Source organism: Podarcis cretensis (genome assembly GCF_951804945.1).
Source record: "Podarcis cretensis genome assembly, chromosome: 6".
Classification (NCBI taxonomy): domain Eukaryota; kingdom Metazoa; phylum Chordata; class Lepidosauria; order Squamata; family Lacertidae; genus Podarcis; species Podarcis cretensis.
The window spans coordinates 98,625,011-98,651,432 of record NC_137175.1 but is presented as its reverse complement, the minus strand read 5'-3'; the positions used below and the strand labels follow the sequence as shown (position 1 = coordinate 98,651,432).

Here is a 26,422-nt window from a genome sequence, read left to right as displayed (position 1 = left end):
AGACAGCTTTCCAGGTCATGTTGCCAGCATGACTAAACCGCTTCTGGTACAACGGGACACCGTGACAGAAACCAGAGCGCACGGAAATGCCATTTATTTTTTGTAAGTTGCTTTGAGTGTGGGAGAGTGGCAAATAAATAAATAGTATAAATAATCAGTCTTTCCCAATACCAGACACTCCAGCTTGCCCCACCCTCTGGCACCAGCAAGTACAGCGCTAACACCTGCAGCAGGGAAGTTTTCAGGGGCACAGCCGTAGGCATGAAGGCTGAAGATGGTCACCATGCACACACATGGATGTCAGGGCAATCAGAGTACTTGATGTCACCGGATGAGAGTGTGACAGGGAGCTAGTTTGGCACGATCCTGCTTCCTGATCTGTCTGATGAAGTGAGGAATACTTCATGCCAGCTGTTGCCCCATCTATTCCCTCAGCAAACCAAGGCGCTGCCAAGTGGGAGCATTTAGGAGCAACTCTGTCAAGTGCTTGAGACACACTCGCCATTTCAGAAGATGACCACAGAACAGACCCACCACCTACAACAGCAGAAGAGTGCTCAGTCATGAGACAAAAAACACTTCAGTTCCCATACAGTAGTGTGTTTTTCCCAGGAGAGAGGCGTGCAGCCTCCCAGCAGACCCTGAGTCTAGGATACATCGTTTTTGTGTCCTCCTTTTCACATCAGAAGAAATAAAATTTATACTAGTCTTACTGGACATAGAATCCAAAGTAGCACTGGAGATCTAGCGTAGCTCAGGTCCCGGTTCAAACTCCAGTTTAGTCATGCTATCAAACAAACAAAGCCTGTGTAGGGGGCTTGTTCAAAGAGCTTCATGCACGTTAGTTGGTAATCCTTACAACAGCCTGAAAGGCAAGTTGGTTAACATCCCCATATTCCAAATAGAGGGTTGAGTGTGTAGCTTGCCTCAGGCCACCCCGAGTATTCATGGCTGAGGTGGGATTTGAACCAGGAACATTTTCATTTGTAACTCAGTCACAGAATCACAGAATTGTAGAGTTGGAAGGGACCCTGAGGGTCATCTAGTCCAACCCTCTGCAGTGCAGGAATCTTTTGCCCAATGTGGGACTCAAACCCATGACCCTGAGATTAAGAGTCTCATGCTCTACTAACTGAGCTATCCCAGGTTAAGTCTATTAGCTACTACATGACACCAGTGCAAATAGATTTCAACAAGTCACTATTACCAAGCTTCAAGTTCCCACCTGTTTAACGGGGATCAAGAGCAAAACTTTTAATTCTATGCATGTGCATTGAGAATTAAGCCACACTGAACTTAGTAGCACTTACTTCTGAGCTACCATACACAAGGTTTGGGCTGAAAGGCTGATGGAAGCATGTTCCATTGAAATCAGTGAGACTTGGTTGCAAATAAATCTAACAATAGTGCTGAAAGGCAACATGGCTAATTTGGGGCAGTCTAGCACATTTAGGGTTGATTGTTCTTTGGTTTTAGGAACTCTCTATGCTTAAATTACTTTTCAGCAACACTGTAATGAAAAATTCATGTTCAAGGGAATGCATTGGTGATTTGCCGCTCTGACAGTAGCTGGGAGACTGGCTGTTGATGTTTTACTTGTTTTACTTGTTTCATTTGAAACAAAAAAAATGAGATAAAAAGATTATCTTTTATGAGAATTATCTTACAGCTGATTTTATTAACGTGGATCAATATTTTCCCCTTTTGTCATACATTATATAAACCCAACACAAAAACTCTTTGCTATGTACAAAGCTCCTTGCTATAGTTGCAAAGCCAGCCCAGGGCAGCGGCTCAAACTGCAGCCCTAAAGCTTGGCAACTCTAAGAACCAGCCGCTGTCAATCTCTCGCCACAATCCTTCATTCCATGAAGGGAATAATAACAGGAACAGGTTCTCCACAGCAAACAATGTCACTTTCCTTTTCCACAGTGACACAAAACTATTTTTGGAATGACTGCCGTGCACTGTGATTAAAAGAGGGTGCCGGGGCAAAGCATAAGCATTGCTGAGGCACTGCTCTTTTATCCTTTCTAGAAGCAAGCACAAAGCACTCTGGTTTCTCAAGTAATATTTCCATAGGAAAAAAGTCCACATTTCCACTTGGGAAAGCTGGCACAATAATGGAAGTCTTGTGATCCCAAAGTCAAAATGCCCAACCGGCAGGTCCAGGAGATACCAGCTCAGCCGATCGTCAGCACTGGCCACTGCTTCTGCCTCAGCATGTCAGGAGTCCTTCCTTTGCAGCCAGCCGCTGCCGATGGATCTTGTCCTGCTGCAGCTCCTCGTGGTTTGGGTGCCAGAGCTTCAAGATGATCCTTTCAATATTGAGGGCATAGACTGTGTGTGCAGGAACCACTTCTCGGTGGACCTGCAGGTTACATATGAGGAAATTTTGTTAGCAACATATTCTCAACTTAAAAGGCCTAAAATGTCCAACTGGAACTAATTGTGTGTTTCTTATTCTTAGTGCTGCATACACTACATAATCCCCAGTCCAAGGGACAAAGAGTGTTTGATGCATGTGCCAATTGATTTTTCAAGATATACCTCCTTCCTTTTGGGAAGGGCAGAATGTGTGCTCTGCAGACAGAAGCTCCCGGGTTCAGTCCCCAGCATCTACAGTTAGGGCTGCGAGGGGCCCCTGTCAGAAATCCTGGACTTCTGCTGTCAGTCACTGTAGACAGCACTGAGTTAGATGGAATGATAGTCTGACTCAGAATAGGGTGGCTTCCTATGTTCCTAGCATACAGTTTGGGAATTACCGGACCAAGAACGGTAAAGTGAATATGACCATGTGTTACACAACATGCATAGCTAAAAAGTGAGTTGTTGCCCTGTCCAATAATGTTTGCGATTCATAGAAAGATGGCTTGATAAGTGTATGTAAGATCAGAAGTACATAGAGTGGGGACTGGGCCTGTTTGCCTAAATTTTGGGAGCTTCAGTAGGAAATTAAATTTAGTTCGCTGGAAAATCTAAAACAGTTGCTGGGTTAACAGCTAGATACAACCTGGAAGTTTATGTAGTGCATATGCACTTATACAGAAAAGAGCATTTGCTTCCTACAGTCCCAAGGTTGCTTATGTTGGGGTTTTGCCAGAAAACACTCTCTCCAAGCCAAGCCAGCTAGCAGAATAAGGAAGTTACCTGCAGAGCTTCGAAGAGGTCATACATGTTGACTGGTGGCAGAGTTGCTGGAGAGGTGTCCCCAGAACATGCCAGGAGTAGGGCTGCTTGCTGCTCAGCATCATCAGGAGGTGGGTGGGAAGCAAGGTTTTGACCAGGAGGGGGAGCTAAGCATGTGGGAGGGCTAGAAAAAGAGAAATAGGGAGGGGAAAAAGGAAAGAATGAAAAACACTAGCTTCATATTCTAAAGTTCTGTCCTGCACCACATTAAAATAGGTACTTTCTTACCACTCAGTTAAGTTGTTGTAAGCAATAACACTATTCTTCAGATAAGGCTGTGGGTTCACATTGCTTCCAAAGGCATACTTGAAGTGACCATCTCTGAGACGGTAGGCCTTTCTCCTTGATATTATAGATGCAAGGATATCCTTAAGATGCTTCTGCGGAGATAGAACTCATATTTACTGCTCATGATGAGTACCAAGAACAATTCCCAGTTCCCGTCCTGTGATTAAAAAGGTAAAGGTACCCCTGCCCGTACGGGCCAGTCTTGACAGACTCTGGGGTTGTGCGCCCATCTCACTTAAGAGGCCAGGGGCCAGCGCTGTCCGGAGACACTTCCGGGTCACGTGGCCAGCGTGACATCGCTGCTCTGGCCAGAGCCAGAGCCAGAGCCAGAGCCGCACACGGAAACGCTGTTTACCTTCCCGCTGGTAAGCGGTCCCTATTTATCTACTTGCACCCGGAGGTGCTTTCGAACTGCTAGGTTGGCAGGCGCTGGGACCGAGCAGCGGGAGCGCACCCCGCCGCAGGGATTCGAACCGCCGACCTTTCGATCGGCAAGCCCTAGGCGCTGAGGCTTTAACCCACAGCGCCACCTGCGTCCTGTGATTATTACATTGTAAATACTTTGCACGACACCCAAGCCTGAAACCAGAACACCCACTGGTCAGGCTGCAGAGCTTTATGCCCTCCACTATCAAGTCTGCCAAAGAAATTGCAGACTGAATTGTTACCCAGAAGCAACCCAGGGAATCAGTGCATCTCATTAGCATAGCCACACATTAGCCTGATCCAAATCTACACAACTTATCTTCTAAGAAGATGACCCTGGCAGACTTAGTGTCAGGACCCCCACTCTAAGCAGCAACAGGGACTCTGACTCATAACTGAAATGAGGAGGGATAGCCAGAGTTATTGGACTGGCGGCACTGGAACTAGAGTTGCTGGAAACTGACATAAGCCCTTTAGATTAAGGACTCTTAGGAACTTTTGCTAATTCATGTTTGCCATGTTCCACTATAAAGGCAGGGAGGAGCAAAAGAAATAGTGGCTCCAAGGTTAACATCAAAAGCAGATAATAGACTAGGGGAGATGTATCCCCATCTTATCTTCCCCAACTACACTCCCTCACAATCTCTTACCCACACTCCTTTATCCTCCAGCCCAGTGCACTTCCAGAGGTGCCTGAAGCAAAGAGAATGGGAACCTCAGGTGGAGAAGGGTTCAATTACCCTCACCCACAGTCTGATGCAGGATGCAAGCCCCTTCATTCTGTTTTATATCTGAATGGGGTAGGCATGTGAGAAACAAGCATAAGGTCCTGAATTCTGCAGACACTTTTTGCAAATCACAGGCCTAATCCTCACATAGGTGACGCCTCTTCTCTGTATTCACACTTAATCATCACAGAAAAGCAGAAGGCAAGTCAGTCCCTGTACTTGTGGGTGTGGTAGAGCCTGGTTGAACTTTGGAACATGGCCAATGCAGATATGTACAACTAAGAGCTAAAAAAAAGAAGAGAGAAAGCAAAAAGGTTGAGATGCTTAAAAATCCAAGGCAGAGAGTCAGATTTTCATCAGAGCCAGAGATGGCTTTGTTTTCTTTCATTCAGCACTTATGCCAGTATTAAATGCTTTATAAAGTCCAAGTTTGTATGCCAGCAGAGTTACAGAAAAAGCTCAGCCTGCCTTACTCATACACTGAGAAAGAACACCAAAAGTGCTATCATATATGCTTGCAAAGGCTGGTTTTGTTTTGTTTTTTGTTTTGTTTTGTGGGTATCTGTTTTGCTTATTTCTATAGTGATAGCTAGTTTTAATTCCATACCATACACAAAATAAGACGTTTTCTGCCTGCAGCAAAACCAGGACCACATTTTTCCTTCTGTGTTATCTCACCTCCACAGCATAAACAACAACTGTCACTGCCTCTTCAGTGACATTATCCAGTCCGTGCTCATAAGCAGTGACAATCATCCTTCCCTCCAGCTGGCCCCAAGTGGGAAGCATCATTGTATGTGAACAGAGCTTCAGATCATCATCTTCTTGGGGGTCCTTGGCCACAAACTGCTGAGCTCCAGATAATGGATTCTGAGGCTGGAATCGGTGCTGTTAAGTATAACAATACATTTCAGCTGTCTAAGCTAAAACACTGAGCGAGATTAAATAATGCTCCATTTGGACACATAACCTGCCACTTTCTTAAGACTTCAGAGAGATAAGAGAAATTAAACGAATTATTTCATCATAGCAGCCCCCAAAGCTGCAATCCTATACATGAAGAAAGCCCTACAGAGTTCAACAGTACACACTTTGGGATAAGTGCACATAGGGTTGAACTCTTAAGGATATAGATCACATCTGCAGCTCCACAGAAATACACAAAAACAGTGTGGTATCCAACTTCTTACTGGGCATTTCACAATTATTCCTACCCAGTTTATTTATGTATGCATTCTTATCATGTTTTTGCAATTTTATCACTAGCATGTACATTTATACAGTCATACCTCATGTTATGTCTGCTTCATGTTACGTTCTGTCCCACGACGACCCGGAAGTACCGGAAAGGGTTACTTCTGGGTTTTGCCGCTCGCGTATGCGCAGACGCGCAAAATAATGTCAAGCGCATGCGCAGAAGCGACAAATCGCAACCCGCGCATGTGCAAACACACCGCTGCGGGTTGCGCTCTTTTCATGTTGGAAACGGGCCTCCGGAACAGATCCCGTTCGCAACCAGAGGTACCACTGTACATGAGTTTAGTCTATTCAGCTATTCAGTCTATTGTGTAACTAATTCTCAAAACAATCTTCTTCTGTCTAAGCCTCTTTTATATATTTGCACATTAAATAAACTTCTTAGTTGCAAGTTGTGAAAGACAGGAGGCCTCTTGAGCATTTTTTTCCATTTATTTGAGTAATAAGATAGAACTCTACCAATTTTAACCATATGGATGGTTATGCTGATTTTATTAATGTAAGCAATTTGTAGGCTACAAAAAGGAATAGCCGCCATAGTTGAGAGCACATTCTCTGCACCAAAAGCAGAGAATATTGTTTCTCATTAATCTCACTTGCACTTTTGAGAGTCCCTATCTTCATGCTTGTGGAGAAGAGATTGATAATATTAAAACTGTATCAGAAGACACCTCAAAAACCAGAAGGGGCAAAGCATGACTTGGCATGTTGGAAAGTGCGTCTTTAATACCCATACATCTTTAGAACTGCTGCGAATAATGACATCCACTGGCTCCCTAAGCCATTCTGCTCTTCTCCTTCCCTTTTCCTCCTCCATCCAAGCTCATGCAAAAGCCTTTGAAATTACATTAGGCAAATCTGCCTGTCCTTTAAGGTTGGCTGTTGCATCTCTCTTATGTGTGCCACTGACGGCCTGCTAAGGGCTTCTGCTGCAGTGGCACCTCATATGTAGAACTCCCTGCCCCAAGAGGTTATCTTCCCCTTTATTTGTGTTCTGCCAGTAACTGAAAACTTTCCTTTTAAAACAAGCTTTTATTTATTTTATTTCATACAATTTATACACCACTTGCTTGTAAAATAATCTCAAAATGGTTTACAAAAAAGATAAATCAATAAGAAAAGCTAACAACAATTATTTAAGACTTTTGTAAACTTTTAAAATAACAATATACTAAAAACAGATTAAAACTCACATCAATTTTCTAAGCATCTGGATAGGATTGTCTAAAAAAAATGTTTTAGCAAGTTCCCAAAAGAGTACAGTGAAAGCACCTGCCTGATATCAATAGGCAGGGAGTTCCAGAGAGCAGGTGCCGCCACACTAAAAGACTGAGTTCTGACAAATGCAGAATGGTTATCAAGTGGCACCTATACCAGGGCCTCTTCCACTTTTGATTTTATTGCTACTCAACTGTATCAGTTGCTGGTGCTGCTCTTTTGGTGTTTGCTTTCAGCTGCTGTTTCTGGCTTCATAATTTGTATTCTAATAGTTGGGTCATTGTTGCTTTTGTGTTTGCATTTCATTTGCATGCCACTTTGAGCAACTCCTTTGGGAATGGCAAAAAGTGGGGTATTCATACTTTAAAAAAAAATTCTAAGAAGTCTGCCAAGTAACCGTTGGCCAAAATTCCAGTCCCAGGTCGAGTTCTTCCCTTCTGTTCTCCCAACATCATTATCTGAAACATTTCCACACTGCTGAACCACCTCAGTGGCTACCACTGGTGGAGGTGTGGAAATGCACAGCGTAGTGATGCACCTGGTGAACTGTACTAAAGGTTTTGGAGAGTGTCGGGAACTTGAGCTGGGGCTACTATTTATGATAGCAGTTCTGCATTTCTTATCATTTTGGTTTGAAACATCTAGGCTTAGTTTTCCTCTTTCTAATGCATGTAAGAATGGACAAACTTACATCAAACTTCTGCCGAACGGAGGAAAACTTTTTCTTCCCCTTGGGCTTCCCTGGTTTTGTTGCAGAACCTCCTGTCCACGGCAAAGAGCCAGCACCCTCTGGAAATGGAAAAGAAGAAAACAGTAAGTCTTAAATTTGGTAAGGATCTAAACCTCCATTGCACCCTGTCCAATTTAAATATCCTGGTCATCACCGTCTATCGCAAGTGCCAGAGGTTGCCTATGCTCTACTCCAGCAACCTCAGCTTCCCAAACCACAGTTTGCACTTTTCTGGGCTGAGCTATTTTCTGCTACTCACACCCAGCATCACACTCATGTCTCTGAACCACAGTCAATATATTTTATAGTGTGCTCTCTGGAGCAAAAGGACTCCTTTTTATTATGCGTTTATACATTACTTACATCAGTGGGGCACTTAACTGGTTGTGATACTGAAGAATGGCATACTTTAAAATAACACTTTGCAGCATAAAGTTTGAAGTCCAGCACAAAGTTTGGCAAAATGAGGAACACAGCAGGGTTACCCTGATGAGAGTGCAACTGCTAGACAGCTGGGGTGAGGAGAACCAGGGGAAGAACAAGACCACCAGGGCTTCCTAAAGCACCATATTGTGGCAAAAACTCCATGGACATGGAAGAGCAATGATTACACAGAGACAGAACATGAATCTCAGTGACACTTGATAAATAAGAGTGTGCTGCTTCAGGGCATAACAAAAGCAGTTTTGAAGAGAGATAAAAATAGACCCCCTTGACTTATGATAATCTGTCGTGAGTCAAAGAAGAGCAAATTGCCATCTTCTCTTGCAAGCTCCAAACTGTACTTTAATCACTTTCACAATAGGTCTTCTACCTTACTCCCTGAAGGACTTCTGGGGAATGTTCTGTGTGTGGCAGCTCACAAATCTACCCAATTAGACAGAATCAAGGCAAGTCTTTTTTCCCAACACATTCGGGATCAGACTTGTACTTCTGAAACGGAATTCTGAAAAACATTTAACACTGCAGTCTCAAGCACACTTACTTTCATTTCAAGTAAATGTGCTTATGAATGCGTTGCTTCCACTATCCTGACTTTACTGTGTAAGTTATGCTCAACATAAGGTTTCTTTAATCTTAAGACAAGCAAAATATGGGCATTTCAACCTGTTCCTACAAACTAGGTATGCTGCTCAGACCTATTAGTCCCGCTGTACAGGGTTATGATGAAGCTGGCAGGCTGCTCACAATTAGCTCAAAGAGAAATCAACCCAGATGGTTTGCACTTGTCATGCGTGGGGCTGATGAGAGGATGTAAGTCTCCAGTTTCTTCTGGGGGCTTTTAAGCCTCAGAGTCATGGAAAGGGAGGAAGAGGCGGCGGATAGAGAGATTTGGTGAGCAATCTACCTGCATCCCCAGGTGAGGAGGCCTGAGAGAAAGGCAGGAAAAAGTACAGGTACCCAAAGATCTGAGGGTATGATCACAGTGCAATGATCACAGCTGCAATCGTGGGTAGAGGGGGAACTGTTGGCCTTCCAACCAGTCAATGAAGTTTGATATCACCTTTGCCTATTTGCAGATATTTATGGTGAGGCAGCCTAAGGAAGCATTCTAGGAATAGCTACAACTGTCCTATTTAAAAAACCACAGCGAGAAAATGAATGCTGCTTCTGTGTGCTTCATTCCAACTCCAGTGCCAAGGCTTAATATGAAAACTTCAGGGTCCCCTCCTCTATTCATATGTGCCCCACTTTCCTGGGTCTATTCATTCTGCAGTACACATCTGCTACTGAAGTTACTTATCAATAGCATCCTTAAGATCCCTGCCAATGTCACTTTACAATAATGAAATATATATATATTTCCAGGTTTCAAAAAAAGCTATTTTGGGAAGGAAGCAGCTCTATTGGTTTCTGAGAAGTACCGTATTGGCCCGAATATAAGCAGCACCTGAATATACCATATTTTTCGCACCATAGGGCGCACCGGACCATAGGGCGCACCCAGTTTTTTAGGGGGGGAAATCAAGGAAAAAAATATTTCCCCTCCAGCCCCAAAGAGCAGCGTACAGGCTGCACACAACCTCTCCCTGCCATAGGGGTTGCGCGCAGCTATGGAAGAAGGCAAGGTAGCGAGCGGGATGGATCCCGCTCGCTGCTTTGGCTTCCCCTTTAGCCCCGTGCAGCCTCTCCTTGCCGGGAGACCATAGCCCCGTGCAGCCTCTCCCTGCCGGAAGGGTTGCGCGCGGCTATGGCAGAAGCCTGCATTCGCTCCATAGGACGCACACACATTTCCCCTCAATTTTTGGAGGGGGAAAACTGCGTCCAATGGAGCGAAAAATACGGTAAACCGCACCTTTAAAATTGGAGGCTGGGAAAGAAGAAAAGAAAATATACCCAAATATAAGCCGCTCCATCCCTCGCTGTTCCTGGCTGCATATGGGGGGGGGGAGCTGCGCTGCATTGCCGATGGCCTTTCCCCTTCCTCGCTCTCTCCCTTCCCAACCTTGGGGGAGAGGATGGGGGACTGCACGTGGGGCGGGTACCACTTTGCCATGCTCCTGGCGCTGTTTGCCCTGCGCTCCTGGCTGCATACCATAAGGTTGCGAATATAAGCCGCAATTTAACTTTTCAGGGTAAGAATTTTGGAAACAAGTGAGGCTTATATTCAGGCCAATATGGTAAAACAGACTCAGCATGCATCTAACCATACTAAAATGAATATTATAATTGCTGCTGAAGTAAACACACTACAGCTCTTTCTCCTAAAGTCCAGGTGCATGAGCGTTTTTATAGTCGACTTACCAGGTGCAGAAACCAAGATCTGGCATCGTGTGAGAATAGCCAACAGGAAGTCATTGTGAGAATGGACTGCCAAAAGAAAAGAAGTCCACATAAAGATGTCAGCAAGCCATCTTACAAGAAAACATTGCACTTGCTTCAGCATGGGAGATGCCCCTTGAGTCTACACAGCAAGTACAGAACTAGATACAGAACTAGAGGTGCTTGAGCAATGCCTGATGCAATCTCCGAAACCAAAGGGGTGGCTAAACATTGTCTTCATTGATCAGGGTGCAATTTCAGTGCCCTATAGTTCAACCCACCCCATGGCCTGCTCATAGCTGAATCATGTCATTACTGTACAGTATTGCAGCTAACCCCCAAGTTCAGCATGAGATTCATGGAAGCCACATAGAGCAACTCACATATAGTTTTCTTACCATTGTCTTGTGTCAGGAGCCTCCGCGCTTCTAGGTCAAACTCTTCTTTGCTGATCTTTTGCTTAAACCACAGCTTCAAATTAGCCCAGTATCTGTGAAATACATAAATAATGTACCCTCAATCCTAGCCTTCGCTTCTCAACAACCTACTCTTTCCCTCTTCAACCCTTTAGGAGAGGCTATCATGCAGCTTCATACATTAGAGTAGTGGTGGCCAAACTTGGCCCTCCAGCTGTTTTGGGACTACAATTCCCTTCATCCCTGACCACTGGTCTTGTTAGCTAGGGATGATGGGAGTTGTAGTCCAAAAACAGCTGGAGGGCCAAATTTGGCCACCACTGCATTAGAGGAACCTCAGGGGTTATCTAGTCCAAAGACAAGCAGAACTTCAATCAGAGTTAATAAATTTAAGGAACAATTTGACCATCAGGACTCTCTGTTGAATATCAGAGTCTGGAAACAGAACATAGCACTATGGAAAATTATGTAACTGCAATACTCAATCTGAAAATAATAAAGTCGAATTTTACACCTCAAGTTCCTGGCTCCAGCATAATCCTACGTGTACTAATTACACAATTCAAAGAAAGCAGCTAGAAATTGCCATGGAAGTGATTCAGTTTATGCTGGCTTTTTTCAATGTTTCCCCTGGGGTAATTAAAAATTGTGTTCTTTGCAATTAAACCATGGTTATATTAAGGGCTTTCTTTCTTTTTTAAGAAAAAAGAGGTACTGGAACTTGTTGGCCATTTTTTAGGGGGAGGACGTCTCTTCTTCGCCTGCTTGCCCCACCGCCATGGGAGAAAAATAAAACAGGTAGGTGGTCTTTCAACAACTGGTCTACATTACAAGCCATAGCTGACTTTGTCACAACTGCCTCTCCCCCACCCCACCGTCATGTACTGCCCCCCTAAAAAATAATAATTCTGGGCATTTCAATTCAGTGAAGGGCTGGTAGATCTCTGCCCTAGTAATTCTTGTCTGTTTTGTTTTAAATATATATTAAGCTGCAACAAGAAAATCTCTCTACGGACGAATGCCAGCAGGAAGATCAAGGCAATTAACCAACAACCAGTTTAAATTGGCATTAAACAATATTAGCTGAAACACAAAATATTACATAAAGAAGCTTACAAATGTTACATTGGGCATCACAGAGTTACCTATTACTGAAAGTAGAAACTAGCTTCACCTTTCCCACCTACCCCTTTACCCTATATACCATGTGTTCTTTGAAATATTGAGGCAACTCAAACAAGCTTATCCCAGGGCTTCAGGGACGGTCCAATAAAATGATTTATAATTTTATTTTCAGCTTTTACTACTATTTTGACAAGAAAAACCGAATCTTTACAAATTTAATTTACTTCCCCCTCGACTTCCCTTCCCTTCTTTCTGAGGTTATTTATTTCATATATTTTTATTACTGCATATCCAATTAAAATATATTTACAAATTTTTCCTTATCTTCCCCTTAATTGTCTCTTACTGCACGTTTCTATATCAGTCTCACTAATGTTTTAATTTCTTTACGGTGTGTCTTCAAATAGTTCAATACATTTGAGTGGTCCTTGAGCTTTGGGCACCTGAGGTGAACTAAAAAATGCTCCTCCGCAGATGCAGCAATTTCTGCCACTGTGGCAGTGGGCAATGCATTCTTTGGAGGCCACATCTGCTACCCTTGCGGATCCTGCCACCTGAGGTGGTCACCTCACCTTGCCTCATGGGTGGGCTGGCCCTGCCAGGTTTATATTCTCTCCAGAACAGGGCACTGTGCTCTTATTTAGATATTCCTATTCTATTAGACAAGCCTACCCAGAGGTTTAGGGAAGCAGGTGGCGCTGTGGGTGAAACCACAGAGCCTAGGACTTGCCAATCAGAAGGTCAGAGGTTCGAATCCCCGTAACGGGGTGAGCTCCCATTGCTCAGTCCCTGCTCCTGCCAACCTAGGAGTTCGAAAGCACGTCAAAATGCCAGCAGATAAATAGGTACTGCTCTGGTGGGAAGGTAAACGGCATTTCCGTGCGGAGATGAGCGCCGCAACCCCAGAGTCAGCCACAACTGGACCTAATGATCAGGGGTCCCTTTACCTTTACCTTTACCCAGATGTTTAGAAAGTTTGTGTGAGTTTCATAGTCTATTCCATTTTGGTTCTCTGCCTCTCTCTCTCTCTCTGGGTGTGTTTTTAATTAGGGTTGTAAAAAAAAGTGCCGATTTTATTGTTTTCATCTTTTTTTGTTAAACCACCTTGAGAGGTCCCTTCACATGCACCTGCTTGCCAGCTTCAGCTGGTGGAATCGGCACAAGTGCAGGTGCCCATCAGACCCATTCCGCATGTGTGGGACCCTGATTGGGGAGTGTGGCCTTCGGAACTCCCTGCCTCTGGAGACCCAGCAGGCTGCGCTCTTCTGCACCTGCTCAAAACACACCTGTTTGGGCAAGTTTAGACCCAAACGTTTGGAAATGCGGAAGTGAATTTGGACCCATTCTGCTGGTATTTTCACTTTTAAGTAAGTCGGGTTGCGAATTTCCCTCGATTTCATTCTCTTTTCCCTAGACCGCTGGGAGGTTTGGTTCGTTTGCTTTTTGTACGGTGAAGCAGTATATAAATGTTATGAAGTAAATAAAACGGGAACATAAAACGACAGGCCGCCACTTTTCTGCCGGCAGCAACGAAGGGCGTTTCTGGAGCGAGATCTCGGCGAGGAGCGATTCGGGGCGCCGGAACAAAGAAATGAGGATTTGGGGAGTCGCGCCCCGAAGCGAAGCGAGGTCGGAAAGACTCGGGCGGTAGCCGCCGGTCCACCCAGCCACCCACCCATTTGTGAGCCGCCCTGCGGGTGCGAGGGACAAATCGAGGCCGGCGCTCGGGCGCGGCCTACTAGGCCCCTCGCCCAGGGCGCGGCGGCTAAGCGGCCGGAGGGGCCGAGGGAGAGAAGGCGAAAGGGCCCCGCTCCGCACTCACTGCTTGACGTTCTCGCCCAAAGCCTCGCTCAGGTTCTTCTTGGCCGCCTCCAGCTCGCTCACGTAGGTCGCCATGGCTCCGGGCGCCGCCCGCCCGCTCCGCTTTGGCCGGCCGGCCCCGGCGCGCCAACCTCAGAGACGATCCGGGACGGATTCGTTTTGCTTTTTGGTTTCGCAGCTCCCGGCCGTAATTCCTCCGCTCCTCTCGCGCACCCAGAGTTACTTACTGCCTCTGACGAGCATAGAATCCGAGAATTATAGAGCTGGGAGGGACTCGAGGGTCATCTAGTCCAACCCCCTGCGATGCACGAATCTCAGCAAAAGCATCCATATCTGCTTCATGAACCTCCAAAGGAGGAGTTTCCCACCTTCCTAGGAGGTGGAGGGAAGCTGGGTGCTGAGGAAAAGCTAAACTAGGGTTCGGGGCTGCCGTTCTTGGATGTAGCCATCTCAATTAAGAGGGAAATGCTCTTAAGTCACACCTGCTAATAGGAAGAAGGACAAAATTCAGATCGTCTTGCAGGGACAGCCAAGTGGCCACAAAGTAATTTATATCTAGCAGCTGGCAGACAGCTTTTAATCAAAATGTGGCAGAAAACATTCCCACTCCTAAGAAACATCTTTATGATTTTTAAGAGATAAGAACCACTAAACACTTCAATGTTACATTGCTCTTTGTGATGTGCACAGCCCCAACCAGCCCGAGCGCATGTGCGCCATAAGCAAAAAGCTCTTACCTTGAGGTGGTGCCAACAATTCCCTACAACCTGAGCACCCCTGGTTGGGGAAAATACATTTCTAGCCCCTGAAGCAGATATCTGTTTTAGTGTTTTAACTTAAATATATTTTAAAGTATGGTTGTGATTTTTTTTCTTGCTTTATCTTTTCATAAACCATTTTGAGGGGTTTTTTTACCACTAAGTGGTGTAAAATTTTATGACTATATGCCACCCTTCATCCATGTAACACAGAACTGAACTTACAGATCAGATAATAATAATATATATAATAATAACAACAACAACAACAACAACAATAATAATGAATAGTAATAATTTATTATTTATAACCTGCCCATCTGGCTGGGTTTCCCCAGCCACTCTGGGCAGCTCCCAATCAAATATTAAAAGCACAATACAGCATTAAACATTAAAAGCTTCCCTAAACAGGGCTGCCTTCTTTTAAAAGTAGGATAGTTGCTTATTTCCTTGACATCTGATGGGAGGGCATTCCACAGGGTGGACGCTACCACCGAGAAGGCCCTCTGCCTGGTTCCCTGTAACCTCACTTCTCACAGCGAGGGAACCGCCAGAAGGCCCTCGGAGCTGGACCACAGGGTCTGGGCAGAACGATGGGGCGTATTAATTCAGCGTATTATTATTGTTGTTGTTGTTGTTGTTGTTGTTGTTGTTGTTGTTGTTATTGTTATCTGATCCACATCATCAGCGTCTCCCCCAAAGAGTCCTGGGAACTATAGTTTGTTCTCAGCTTTAACCTCACAGAGCTTGAACTTCCAGCACCTTTTGTTGTTGTTTAGTCGTTTAGTGGTGTCCGCCTCTTCGTGACCCCCTGGACCTGAGCACGCCAGGCCCTCCTGTCTTCCACTGCCTCCCGCAGTTTGGTCAAACTCATGCTGGTAGCTTCAAGAACACTGTCCCACCATCTCTTCCTCTGTCGTCCCCTTCTCCTTGTGCCCTCCATCTTTCCCAACATCAGGGTCTTTTCCAGGGAGTCTTCTCTTCTCATGAGGTGGCCTCCAAGTATTGGAGCCTCAGCTTCACAATCTGTCCTTCCAGTGACCACTCAGGGCTGATTTCCTTCAGAATGGATGTGTTGTTTCTTCTTGCAGTCCATGGGACTCTCAAGAGTCTCCTCCAGTACCATAATTCAAAAGCATCAATTCTTTGGTGATCAGCCTTCTTTATGGTCCAGCTCTCACTTCTATACATCACTACTGGGAAAACCATAGCTTTCACTATACGGACAGTGTAGTGTTTCAGTGTTTCAGTCTATCTGAAGAAGTGTGCATGCACACGAAAGCTCATACCTAGAACTAACTTAGTTGGTCTTTAAGGTGCTACTGGAAGGAATTTTTTTCTTTTATTTTGTTTTGACTATGGCAGATCAACACGGCTACCTATCTGTATTTATCTGTATTACCTTTGTCGGCAAGGTGATGTCTCTGCTTTTTAAGATGCTATCCAGGTTTGTCATTGCTTTTCCTCCAAGAAGCAGGCTGTGGCATTTGCCTGTTCATTTAGAAAATGTTTGAACAGGGGGGAGAGATAGGGTTAAAAATATAGACCAGTAGGAAAGCCGGAGGCGGAGCCTACCTGTGTATAAAAGGGCTTAGCCGGAGGTTTGAGTTTTTGTTGGGAGTTGTTGGTGGGTAGTTGGTTGGTTTTAGTGGGTTCGCTGGTTAGGAAAGGCAGTTGGAGAAGCAGTTGGTAGGCAGCTGGTAATAGAGAGACAGTTAGGGCAGTGGGTTCTTGAGTGAGGGGATGTAGAAGAGATAGAGAGGGGAAAACAAGACTAAGAAGTAAAGAGTAACGTTTGGAATGCCGGAAAAGTTTGTTTGTGTCTGAAATAAAATACACTCTTCTTTATTAATTGAGAACCTGACTGAAGCTGAAGTGATTTTACTGGGGAGGACCTGGTTGGTGGCAGCGGATTAGTGGTGTACAAGTCAATAGTCTGTGAGACAACCGGGGTCCATAGTTTGCCAACCCCTGGTTTATTCTGTTATATGAAACAATGGAAATAGCCCTCATGTTGTGAAGACAGAAAGACAGGGATATCTGAAATTATTTAAGTAATTATTTTATTAAATGGCACCTGCGCTCTTCAACACTGACTTTGACTAAAACAGCCACTAAATGCAAATGAAGTTGCTAGTGTATTTCTTATGTCTTGTAACAGGCCAGTTCGGTTGCTTCAGTGTACCAGTAATCCTGGCCACGCCAGCTGTGAAGTCTGTTCCTGAAAACATGGTACCCTCTGCTGCTTATATCATTGTTCAACTTTGTATAGTATGGAATGGTGTTTCTAGAGGGAGTCAGATATAAAAGCTCAACTAGCTATCATTGTGAAAGACCTGTGTAGTTTAAACCTAGGCCTACTACAAACTGGATGGTAAATTCCACTTTCAAAGGGTCTACTTTAAGCATGAAAATCTTTGGATCCAGTTCATAGAGGGAAGGGGCTGGAAGGGAAGAATGGAAAACTCTTCTCCTACTGTTGGTCATCCAAGATAATGGAAATATTCGATAGGCTGTTTTTATTTACTTAGTGCATTTATTTTCTGCCCTTCCAAGAATTTCCAAGTGACAGACATGTTCTTCCCCTTGCCATTTACTTTCACAAAAATCCTGTGAGGTAAAAGTTAGACTGAGAGATACCTACTTGCCCAATATTGCCTAGGGAGCTAAGTGGGGATTTGAACATGAGTCCAGATCAACACTCCAACCTCTGCAACAGAAGTGGGGAACCTCTATCCTGTGGGTCAGATTTGGTAAGCTAGAACTCTCCATTTTAACTGCAAGGCTGTATTCTCCAAACCACACCCACCTACCCCACAACTGACATAATATGTGATGTTAGATGTGGGGTAGGTGTCATGCCTGTGGCTGGAAAGAAGTCCCTATGCATCAGTTCCTTGGTTCACCCATTTGTCAGTCACCTGGCATCATTATGGAGATCAAGATTTGACCTGCCAGACCAAAACTGTTGCCCAATCCTGCACTACACCACATTAGCTCTCTTGTTTCAGCTACCGATGAGGATAAAGAAAGGGCCCACTACAGCCCCTGTAGTTAATGCTAAGCTTTCCCTTGTGCTCATTACTGCAGAGGACCTCAGCATTGGAGGAAGACAAAGAAGAGAAAATCCGCACACTTGAAGCAAGACCCAAAAATGTCACAGCAAATGATCTCTGGACAAAAAGGAGCAAGAAGTTCTCTACAACTAACAAGACTCTCCTGAAGTTGGCATCACTTGGTCAGTCTTCCAAGTACAAACTCTTCAGGAGAAGTTCAAGAGGGGTTTTATTTGAAGTTGCAATGGGATATGGCATCACGCCTTGAAGGACTGTTTTGAAGGAACAAAACGTTCTTGCACTGAATAGGAGGTTTTATTCCTTTACATATGGGAAACCGTTGGGGTTATTTAATAAAGGCAAAATCCAAATGCAGTAGACATCAGATTAGTCTACTTGCTCTTGAAGGGTTTGATTTTACCCTTTCTTCTTTACATTTGATACATTTCATAATTTTTGCAAGAAGCGAGCATACTAGGACCTTGCTAAGTATGTGCCAGGGGTACTGTTGCTGCTACCCTGTGCATCTATCACCTGCCATCATCACAGCGTGTTCAACCAACTATGAGCACGAGAGTCAGACATTTAAATAGTGGACCTACCGTAATTTAGTAATGTTGAATAATTTCAATGGGTCTGCTCTGAGTAATTGAATACCACCATTTCGTGTGCAAGCATGAGCATGGCAAAAACTTTTTTAAGAGCCCCCCCTCCCTCCCATGTGCCCTCTATTCTTTTACTTGATCATGGACAACCAATTTGACCCACAAATTGGAGGATCCCCATTTGGTTGCCTGGGATTTGCAGTCATTTGTGTCACAATGCCTGGGTTCCAGTGTCCCTGGAGACGCCAGAGAAGTCCAAGGCAGTTGCAGACGGATAGATGTCTCGCTACAGGCGCCAGTGCTCCTACTGCCCAGGACCCAGACCATCCCTCCCTGCCCCCCTCCCCGAGTATGCCCCCCTCCCCTGAGATCTTCCCCAAAGACATCCCCCTCCCCCCTGAAGTTGCTGAAAATATCCCCCTCCCCTCTTCCCCCCTCCCCCCTTCTCCGCTCACCCCTTCCCCCCTCCACGAATATCCCCCCTCCCCCCTGAGGTCTTCCCCAAAGACATCCCCCTCCCTCCTTCCCCCCTCCCCCCTGAGTCCCCCTCAGTCCTTGTCCCCCTCCTCTGCTCCCCCTCCCTTCAGCCTACCCCCGAATATGCCCCCCTGCCCCCTGAAACCCTCCCTAAATATGCCCCTTCCCCCCTGAGGAAGAGTTAAAAATTTGGGGGGTTGTATTCATGAGGAATTTTAAAAGATGCTCAAAATCTCTATAGGAAAAAAGCCAGAGGAAGTCACATGGGTGTAGGTATTTTTAATTTTTTGTATGTTTAAGTAGGTTGTTGTTCAGTGTTTCTATTATTTTTTCTTGGTATGTAGTGTTAGTGTGTTTTTGTTTGTTTGTGTGGAAATAAATGGTTTTTTTTTTAAAAAAAAAGAAAAAGAAATTTAACAAAAAACAGCCAAAACCAATAGGGACTCAGACATCTTGTTTTAATAATAGCACTTTTTTTGGGGGGGGGGGGCAAAAAAACAAGTCTGTTTCTACAATACAAAAGAAAAAGGGAAAGTTTAAACAGTAGTACCCAGTTGCATCAAAGGTGTGTAAAATAATCCCTGAGAACGGAATCTAGAAGCAAACTCATCCCCTCAGAAGCCTCCCATTTGGGCACCTCAAGGGAGACGTGAAAGAGCCTCAGAGGGGAGCCTGGGGGCTTCTGCACCACCTCAGGCGGCTTTCGGGGAGCAAGTGTCAAGTGGGTGGGGTGACGGGTATGGGGCCTTCAGCCACGAATTCACCCCCAAGCGGCCTCTGGCCCCTCAGGCCTGGAGGTCAGGCATTGGCATGCTCCGAGAAACTTCCAGAGACCGGAAGCAGCCTGATCCTTTTGGGCCTGACCCAAGAGTCCGTTCCTTATCCCGGGGATGGCGGACCCCCCCACTGGAGAAAGGCACCCTCTAGGCAGAACAACGGTCAGAGAGGAACTAAGGAAATTGATGTATGGGAAAAGGAAGTATTTTAGGAGTAGCTTAAGTTGTGTGGTTGCTTTGTTTATGTATTGACCTGCCCTTTCATGGCACATTTCTGTCCTAAAAGACACCCAATTTGGTTTTAAGCTACATCTTCAGCCCTTTGAGGACACTGGTACTGACTATACAGAGTGCCAAATTTGGAATACTTTGGGGGGAAACTTCACCAATAACATCCCTCAGTGTGGGTTCATGTGCATCATTCTGGACTACTTTCAAAGAGAGTCTTGGCTCCTTTATGAGAAGAAAAAGATGTATCTGGTCTTTATTTCTCTTTTCTTGTTATATTTATTGTTAAGAACAATTTAAATTGCATTCATTAATGAGGCTAAAGCACACCGACAAATGTCAATTTTCCGCACACAGTTTTAATCACAGTTTTAATCACAGTTAAAAGCAACAAAAAAGGCTTTTATGGGTATGTTCGTAGCAAAAGGAAGAACAAAGAAACAGTGGGGTCACTCAGAGGAGAAGATGGTGAAATGCAAACAGGGGACACAGAACGGGCTGAACTCCTCAATGCCTTCTTTGCCTCAGTCTTCTCCGATAAAGAAAACAATGCCCGACCTGAAGAATTTGGAACAAATGATTCAGCAGAGGAAACACAGCCCAGAATAACTAAGGAGATAGTACAAGAATACTTGGCTAGTTTAGATGTATTCAAGTCTCCAGGGCCAGATGAACTGCATCCAAGAGTATTAAAAGAACTGGCAGATGTGATCTCAGAACCACTGGCAGTCATCTTTGAGAATTCCTGGAGAACAGGCGAAGTCCCGGCAGACTGGAGGAGGGCAAATGTTGTCCCTATTTTCAAAAAGGGGAAAAGAGAGGACCCAAATAATTACCGCCCAGTCAGTCTATGACATCAATACCAGGGAAGATTCTGGAGCAGATCATTAAGCAAACAGTCTGTGAGCACCTAGAAAGGAATACTGTGATCACCAATAGTCAGCATGGATTTCTGAAAAATAAGTCATGTCAGACTAACCTGATCTTGTTTTTTGACAGAATTACAAGCCTGGTAGACGAAGGGAACACAGTGGATGTAGCCTACCTTGATTTCAGCAAGGCATTTGACAAGGTGCCCCATGATATTCTTGTAAAGAAGCTGGTAAAATGCGGTCTTGACTCAGTGGATTTGTAACTGGCTGACTGACCGAACCCAAAGGGTGCTCATCAATGGTTCCTCTTCATCCTGGAGAAGAGTGACTAGTGGGGTGCCACAGGGTTCTGTCTTGGGCCCGGTCTTATTCAACATCTTTATCAACGACTTGGATGATGGACTTAAGGGCATCCTGATCAAATTTCCAGATGACACCAAACTGGGAGGGGTGCTCTGATGGCGTTTCCTGCTTGGCAGGGGGTTGGACTCGATGGCCCTTGTGGTCTCTTCGAACTCTATGATTCTATGATTTTACAGGTTTTATTTTGGTGCAAAACTATTTACAGTGCAGTACCACAAGTTCATGTCTGCATCAGTCGCTAGCAGAATCTGGGAGTGATTGTTACCGGAACCTCCCCCAACATAATAGCTTAGTCACTCCCAGCCTTTTCCTTCCTTCTTTGCGTTTTACACCTCTGTGCAGGGTGGGCGATGGAAGGGGTGTGCTTCCCTCCTGGCCAGTTTGACCAGGAGCGGTGCTGAGGCTCCCAGCAGCACCCTCTGGTCCCTTCCCCTCTTCCCCACTGGAGGTGTGGCTTTCCCCACCACAAGAAGAGGAACTGTTTCGCAAGATTTTCGGAGGTTCCCTGTAACCCAACTGCCTCTCAGCTTCCCTTCCCTGTTCTGATGGCAGTCCCATAACAATAGTAAAACAAGAGGTTTAAGTATCAGAGATAAAAATTGCAATGTGAATAACAAAATTATAGGCTAAGTGAAGACAAGGACTGGTGGAAGGAAGTCACATGGGTGTTGGTAATTTTAATTTTTGTTATGTTTAAGTAGGTTGTTGTTCAATGTTTCTGTTTCTATAATACAATCCCATTCTTTTCAGTTCAGGCAACTCCCCATTTACATGGGGGTTACGTTCTTAGGCACCACACATTTAAGTGAAATTGCATAAATTGGGAACACCATTGGAAAAGCCTGCAAACACCATCCAAACCTCTGGAAACCATCAAAAAAAACATTTAGAAAACAAACAAAAAAGCTACCAAACCTCTCCATAGTTGTTCCCTCCAAGCCTCCTTGCTCAAACTCCAAGTCTCCACAGGCCTCAAAGGTTGGTGCTAAGGCTCCTGGGATTGCCAGATACTATTTTCACTTTTTTATGATCTTTTAGGCCCCTTTTTGTGCTACTTCAGCTTTCATGGCAATGCGCGCAATCACACATGGCTCAAATGCACAAAAATGTGGAGTTGCCTGTCACTTTCCCAACAACAATAAATTCGCTTAAAAAGAAGAACTGGATTTGTTGTGCCAGGGGTCCCTACTTCTTGGGGGTTTCCTTCGGAGGAAGGTTTGACTCTTCAGATTGTTTTATTGATGTTTCAATATTGTGTAAACCGCTCTGAGATTTTTCTTAAAAATATAAAGCGGTATAGAAATAAAATAAATTATTATTATTATTATTATCACTCAAACCTAAATGTCGATTTCAGTGGGTCTGAGTAGTTAGACAGCGCCGCAAGAGGACACTGCACAACCACTCCGAAACCCATTTCCAGCACTTGAACAATTGCCCACCCTCTGCCAAACGAATGACAAAGATCACCAGCAAGACATACACTGTCCTGGCTTTGTTCTTTGTGAAGACCCGGAGCATGAAGTCCCCTTCCTAGTTGGGCTCAAAGGTGGAAGGCACCATGATATACTCCCCCGGCGGCAGCTTGAAGCGGGTGCTGACCTCGCGCAGGTTGATGAACTGTTCGGATCGCGCCCGCGAGGAGTTTGACAGGAAGAAGTTGCGTTTCAGGTGTACGGAGGTCTGCCCCCTGAACTGCCAGAGAGGAGAAGACATGGGTTGAGCAAGCGCTTCACCTGTCAAACCCTCCTCTTGGAATAAGGGCCACAGCTCAGTGGAACAGCTCCTGCCTTGCAGGCACAAAGGTCCCAGGTTCAAACCACGGCAGCTCTGGTAGACAGCAGCTTTCAATGTCCCTGTTCAAATTGGGCCTTTCTTTATATCAAGAGGACTGGAACCTTCCTTTCTTTTTGGAGGAAGGACTGTGGCTGAGCAGCCAGAGCACCTGCTTCTCATATCAAAGGTTCTGACCATACTGTTGAATTTATCTAAATGCTAAAAGCATTTTCAGTTGCACACAATTATTTTCTAAATATTCAGCAAAAAAAATCCACTCCTCTTTGAATAAAGGTTCTTCTTAACTCATTGCAGATCATTTCCCAATAGCCTTTAACCTTTTTACAGGTCCACCACATGTGAAAAAACATTCCTTCCGTTTCTCTGTGTTTCCAACACAGATCTGATCCAACTTTGTACATCTTGACCAATCTACTTGGGGCTAAATACTATCTATGCATCATTTTTATATAATTCTCTTTCAAAGTATAGCATGCAGTAAATTTCAAATTATTCTTCCAGTTTCTCCCAGACTTCTCCCAGAAATCTATGTTATGCCTTATATCCATTGCCCAGTGTGTCGCTGAAGTTTTGACTAACTCGTCTTTCATTTCCCATTCTAATAATAAGTTATACATTTTTGACAATAATTTATCCTTATTCCATAATAATTCTCTTTCAAACTGTGAGCTTCGATCCGGAAACCCATTTTTAAAATCTAATTTAAACATACAGTATCATATATTTGATGATACTATAACCAATCCTTACTTCTTCCATTGCATAGTTCTACGCTGCCTTTGCTGTGAACCAATCCAAGAATATTCAGTAAGTAGACACTATTTTTAAGCTTACTTTACAAGTTGTTGCCTGTTTCTCTGTTATGCGGGCTAACAAAGAGGAAGCCAGCTTATTTTATAAGCTGGAATTTCTGAAAAGGGAGGGCTTTGCAGACTAATTTTCAAAGCTTCTGTTTTCGCTGCCAAGGATGGGATTTTAAAACTTAAACAAAAACAAAAACACCACAGGAGACTGGAGGGGCGAATTGTAATTAAGATATCCTCACCTACCAACTAAAACCCATCCCACACGACTCACATCACGTGTCATGTGAGCTACCTGGGTAGTTTATGCAGCCGCCAGCTGTGCTCCCCCCACTGACAGGTTCTGTTGTAGAGTGCCATTTTTCACTTCTGGAACTTGCACGACTTCAGCGCGTCTGGCATGAGGTTGCAAATCTCAAGGCGGGAGAACTCCTGGAGGATGTCTTGTAAGGACATCCTAGGAGAAGGAGACAGGTCGTGAATTCAGATCATGCACTTGCTCATTGGTGACATGCATGCATCTTTAGAAATGTGATCCCTAAGACAAATGGAAAGGGAGGGAGGGAGAAGAAACCCTGAGGCGGGTGTGTTTCCTGCAGCTATCTGGAGTTTCCCCTCGATGACCATGACCTGACAGTTTCAAAACAGCCAAGCCAGAAAGAAAACAGCCAGGCAGGAATGGAAGGAAGGCCAGAGAGAGTGAGGGAGTCACGTCATATGCTCAGAGGGCTCTGCGGCTTCTGTTGCACAATCAGGACACAGGCTCCAGTGTCCTTTCAAAATTGCACTTCTTGTCATAACAGAAAACGAGTCATGCTGATAAAACACAGAAAAATAAACGGCGGGCCAGCAGGGAAACAAGAACCAGAAATTGCATGAAAATCTTTGCCTTCCAAGTTATTCTGTCTACCTGAGGAAAACAGAAAAACTGTTCCCCCACCCGTTTCCAACATATAAATTTGAGCAACTTTTTTTCTTTGGGATGGGTGGTATCTTGGGCGTAGCCAAGATTTATGTGGGGGGGTGGGCGTGGGCAAGACACGCACCTGTCATCAGCCTCTGTCTGACTCTGTCTAGCAGATTTGGAATGAAATGTCTCAACAGACATTACTTTCTTTTGATCCCAAGTGCTCATAAAAATCTGTCAAAATCCTTCTACAAATTTCTACTTTTAGTTAAGTGTTTTTATTTATTTACTTGATTATGGGTGGGGGCAGCTGCCCCACCTGCTCCCCCGGCTATGCCCATGGGTGGCGTCCAACTAACTCCCACTCCAGAACACACCCACTGAAATCAACAGACATGGCTAAGGGCTTCTCATGGACACCTGGCTGCAAAAACTGGAAGGGCTCCCTTTGGCCTGATCCTGCAGCCAAGTTCTTCCTAGGATCTCCTATACAACAAGGACCACAGCCTTGCCTTGCAAGAAGCAGGGGAGGAAGGTGGGAAAGAACCAAGGGTACGCGAGAGAAGAGACCTGGCTGCAGTGACCCCCAATTTCTCCCTGCTTTTTGGGGTGCTTAGCGCCCATCTCTGGCAGGCAACCCTACAGTCTCAGATGAACCCTCCTTACCCAGAGCTCTTCGACAGACGACTGTGTGGGTCGCCCCGTCCACAGAAGAGAGCCACTACTGAGAAGGCCCTCTGCCTTGTTCCCTGTAATCTCACTTCTTGCAGTGAGGGAACCACCAGAAGGCCCTCAGCACTGGATCTCAGTGGAGATGGGGGTGGAGATGCTCCTTCAGGTATACTGGACTGAGGCCATTTAGGGCTTTAAAGGTCAGCACCAACACTTTGAATTGTGCCTGGAAACATACTGGGAGCCAATGTAGGTCTCGGGGCCACTCCCAGTCCCCAGTCTAGCTGCCGCATTCTGGATTAGCTGTAGTTTCTGAGTCACCTTCAAATGTAGCCCCATGTAGAGCGCATTGTAGTAGTCCAAGCAGAAGATAACCAGAGCACGCCCCACTCTGGCAAGACAGTGCGCAGGCAAGTAGGGTCTCAGCCGGCGTACCAGACGAAGCTGGTAAACAGCTGCCCTGGACACAGAATTAACCTGCGACTCCATGGACAGTTGTGAGTCCAAAATGACACTCAGGCTGTGCACCTGGTCCTTCAGGGGCACAGTTGCTCCATTCAGGACCAGGGAGTCCCCCACACCTGCCTGTTCTCTGTTCCCTAGAAACAATACATCTGAATTGTTGGGATTCAACCTGCTTCACTCCCCCCCCCCCCCGTCAGTTTCTTCACATTCTTCATCCAATCTGCCTGCAGCACAGATTTTCTCATCTGGACACTTGCATCAGGATACAATCTCCCTTGATGGATTGATGCAATTGAGTCTAAGGCCAAACTTGAAGCGTGGCATATTTGGCTATAAATTGGGGGTGTTGAAATCCATATTCGTTGAAATCCATATTCCTGACTAAACATGTGCACTTTTGCATGCAATCATTATTTTATTTTATTTTTTGGCAGTCCAACCGCAAGCCTGTCTTCTCGGAAGTTTATATCCTACGGAATTCAGGAGCACTTGTCCTCACCCCCCCCCCGGGGTTTTGTAGGTTCCCTCCTCTTAATTGAATCTGCAGGCCGTCTTTCCAGAAGTCAAACCACGAGCTCTAGGCGGCGAAAGGATTTGCGTAGTTACAAAAGTAGCCACAAACCACGCAGGTAAAACACATCAAAAAGTGCAGGACAAAACAGAGCTATAAATCGTAACATGA

General features: G+C 45.0%; 1 protein-coding gene and 1 long non-coding RNA gene across 2 annotated transcripts; one reads left to right on the top strand and one right to left on the bottom strand.

Annotated features, from left to right (window-relative positions):
- Positions 1–1,658: 1,658 nt before the first annotated feature.
- TADA1 (transcriptional adaptor 1) lies at positions 1,659–14,284 on the bottom strand. Its single transcript, XM_079981876.1, has 8 exons — positions 13,963–14,284; positions 10,998–11,089; positions 10,582–10,647; positions 7,798–7,895; positions 5,310–5,519; positions 3,418–3,569; positions 3,151–3,313; positions 1,659–2,371 (listed from the first exon to the last, which is right to left on the bottom strand). Exons 1-8 carry the CDS (start codon positions 14,034–14,036, stop codon positions 2,219–2,221), a joined length of 1,008 nt encoding a protein of 335 aa, XP_079838002.1. The 5' UTR covers positions 14,037–14,284; the 3' UTR covers positions 1,659–2,218.
- Positions 14,285–16,789: 2,505 nt separating this feature from the next.
- On the top strand, positions 16,790–18,160 carry LOC307218947. The gene is made up of 2 exons (XR_013840172.1): positions 16,790–16,951; positions 17,810–18,160. It is a non-coding gene; the product is annotated as an uncharacterized lncRNA (long non-coding RNA).
- Positions 18,161–26,422: the final 8,262 nt, after the last annotated feature.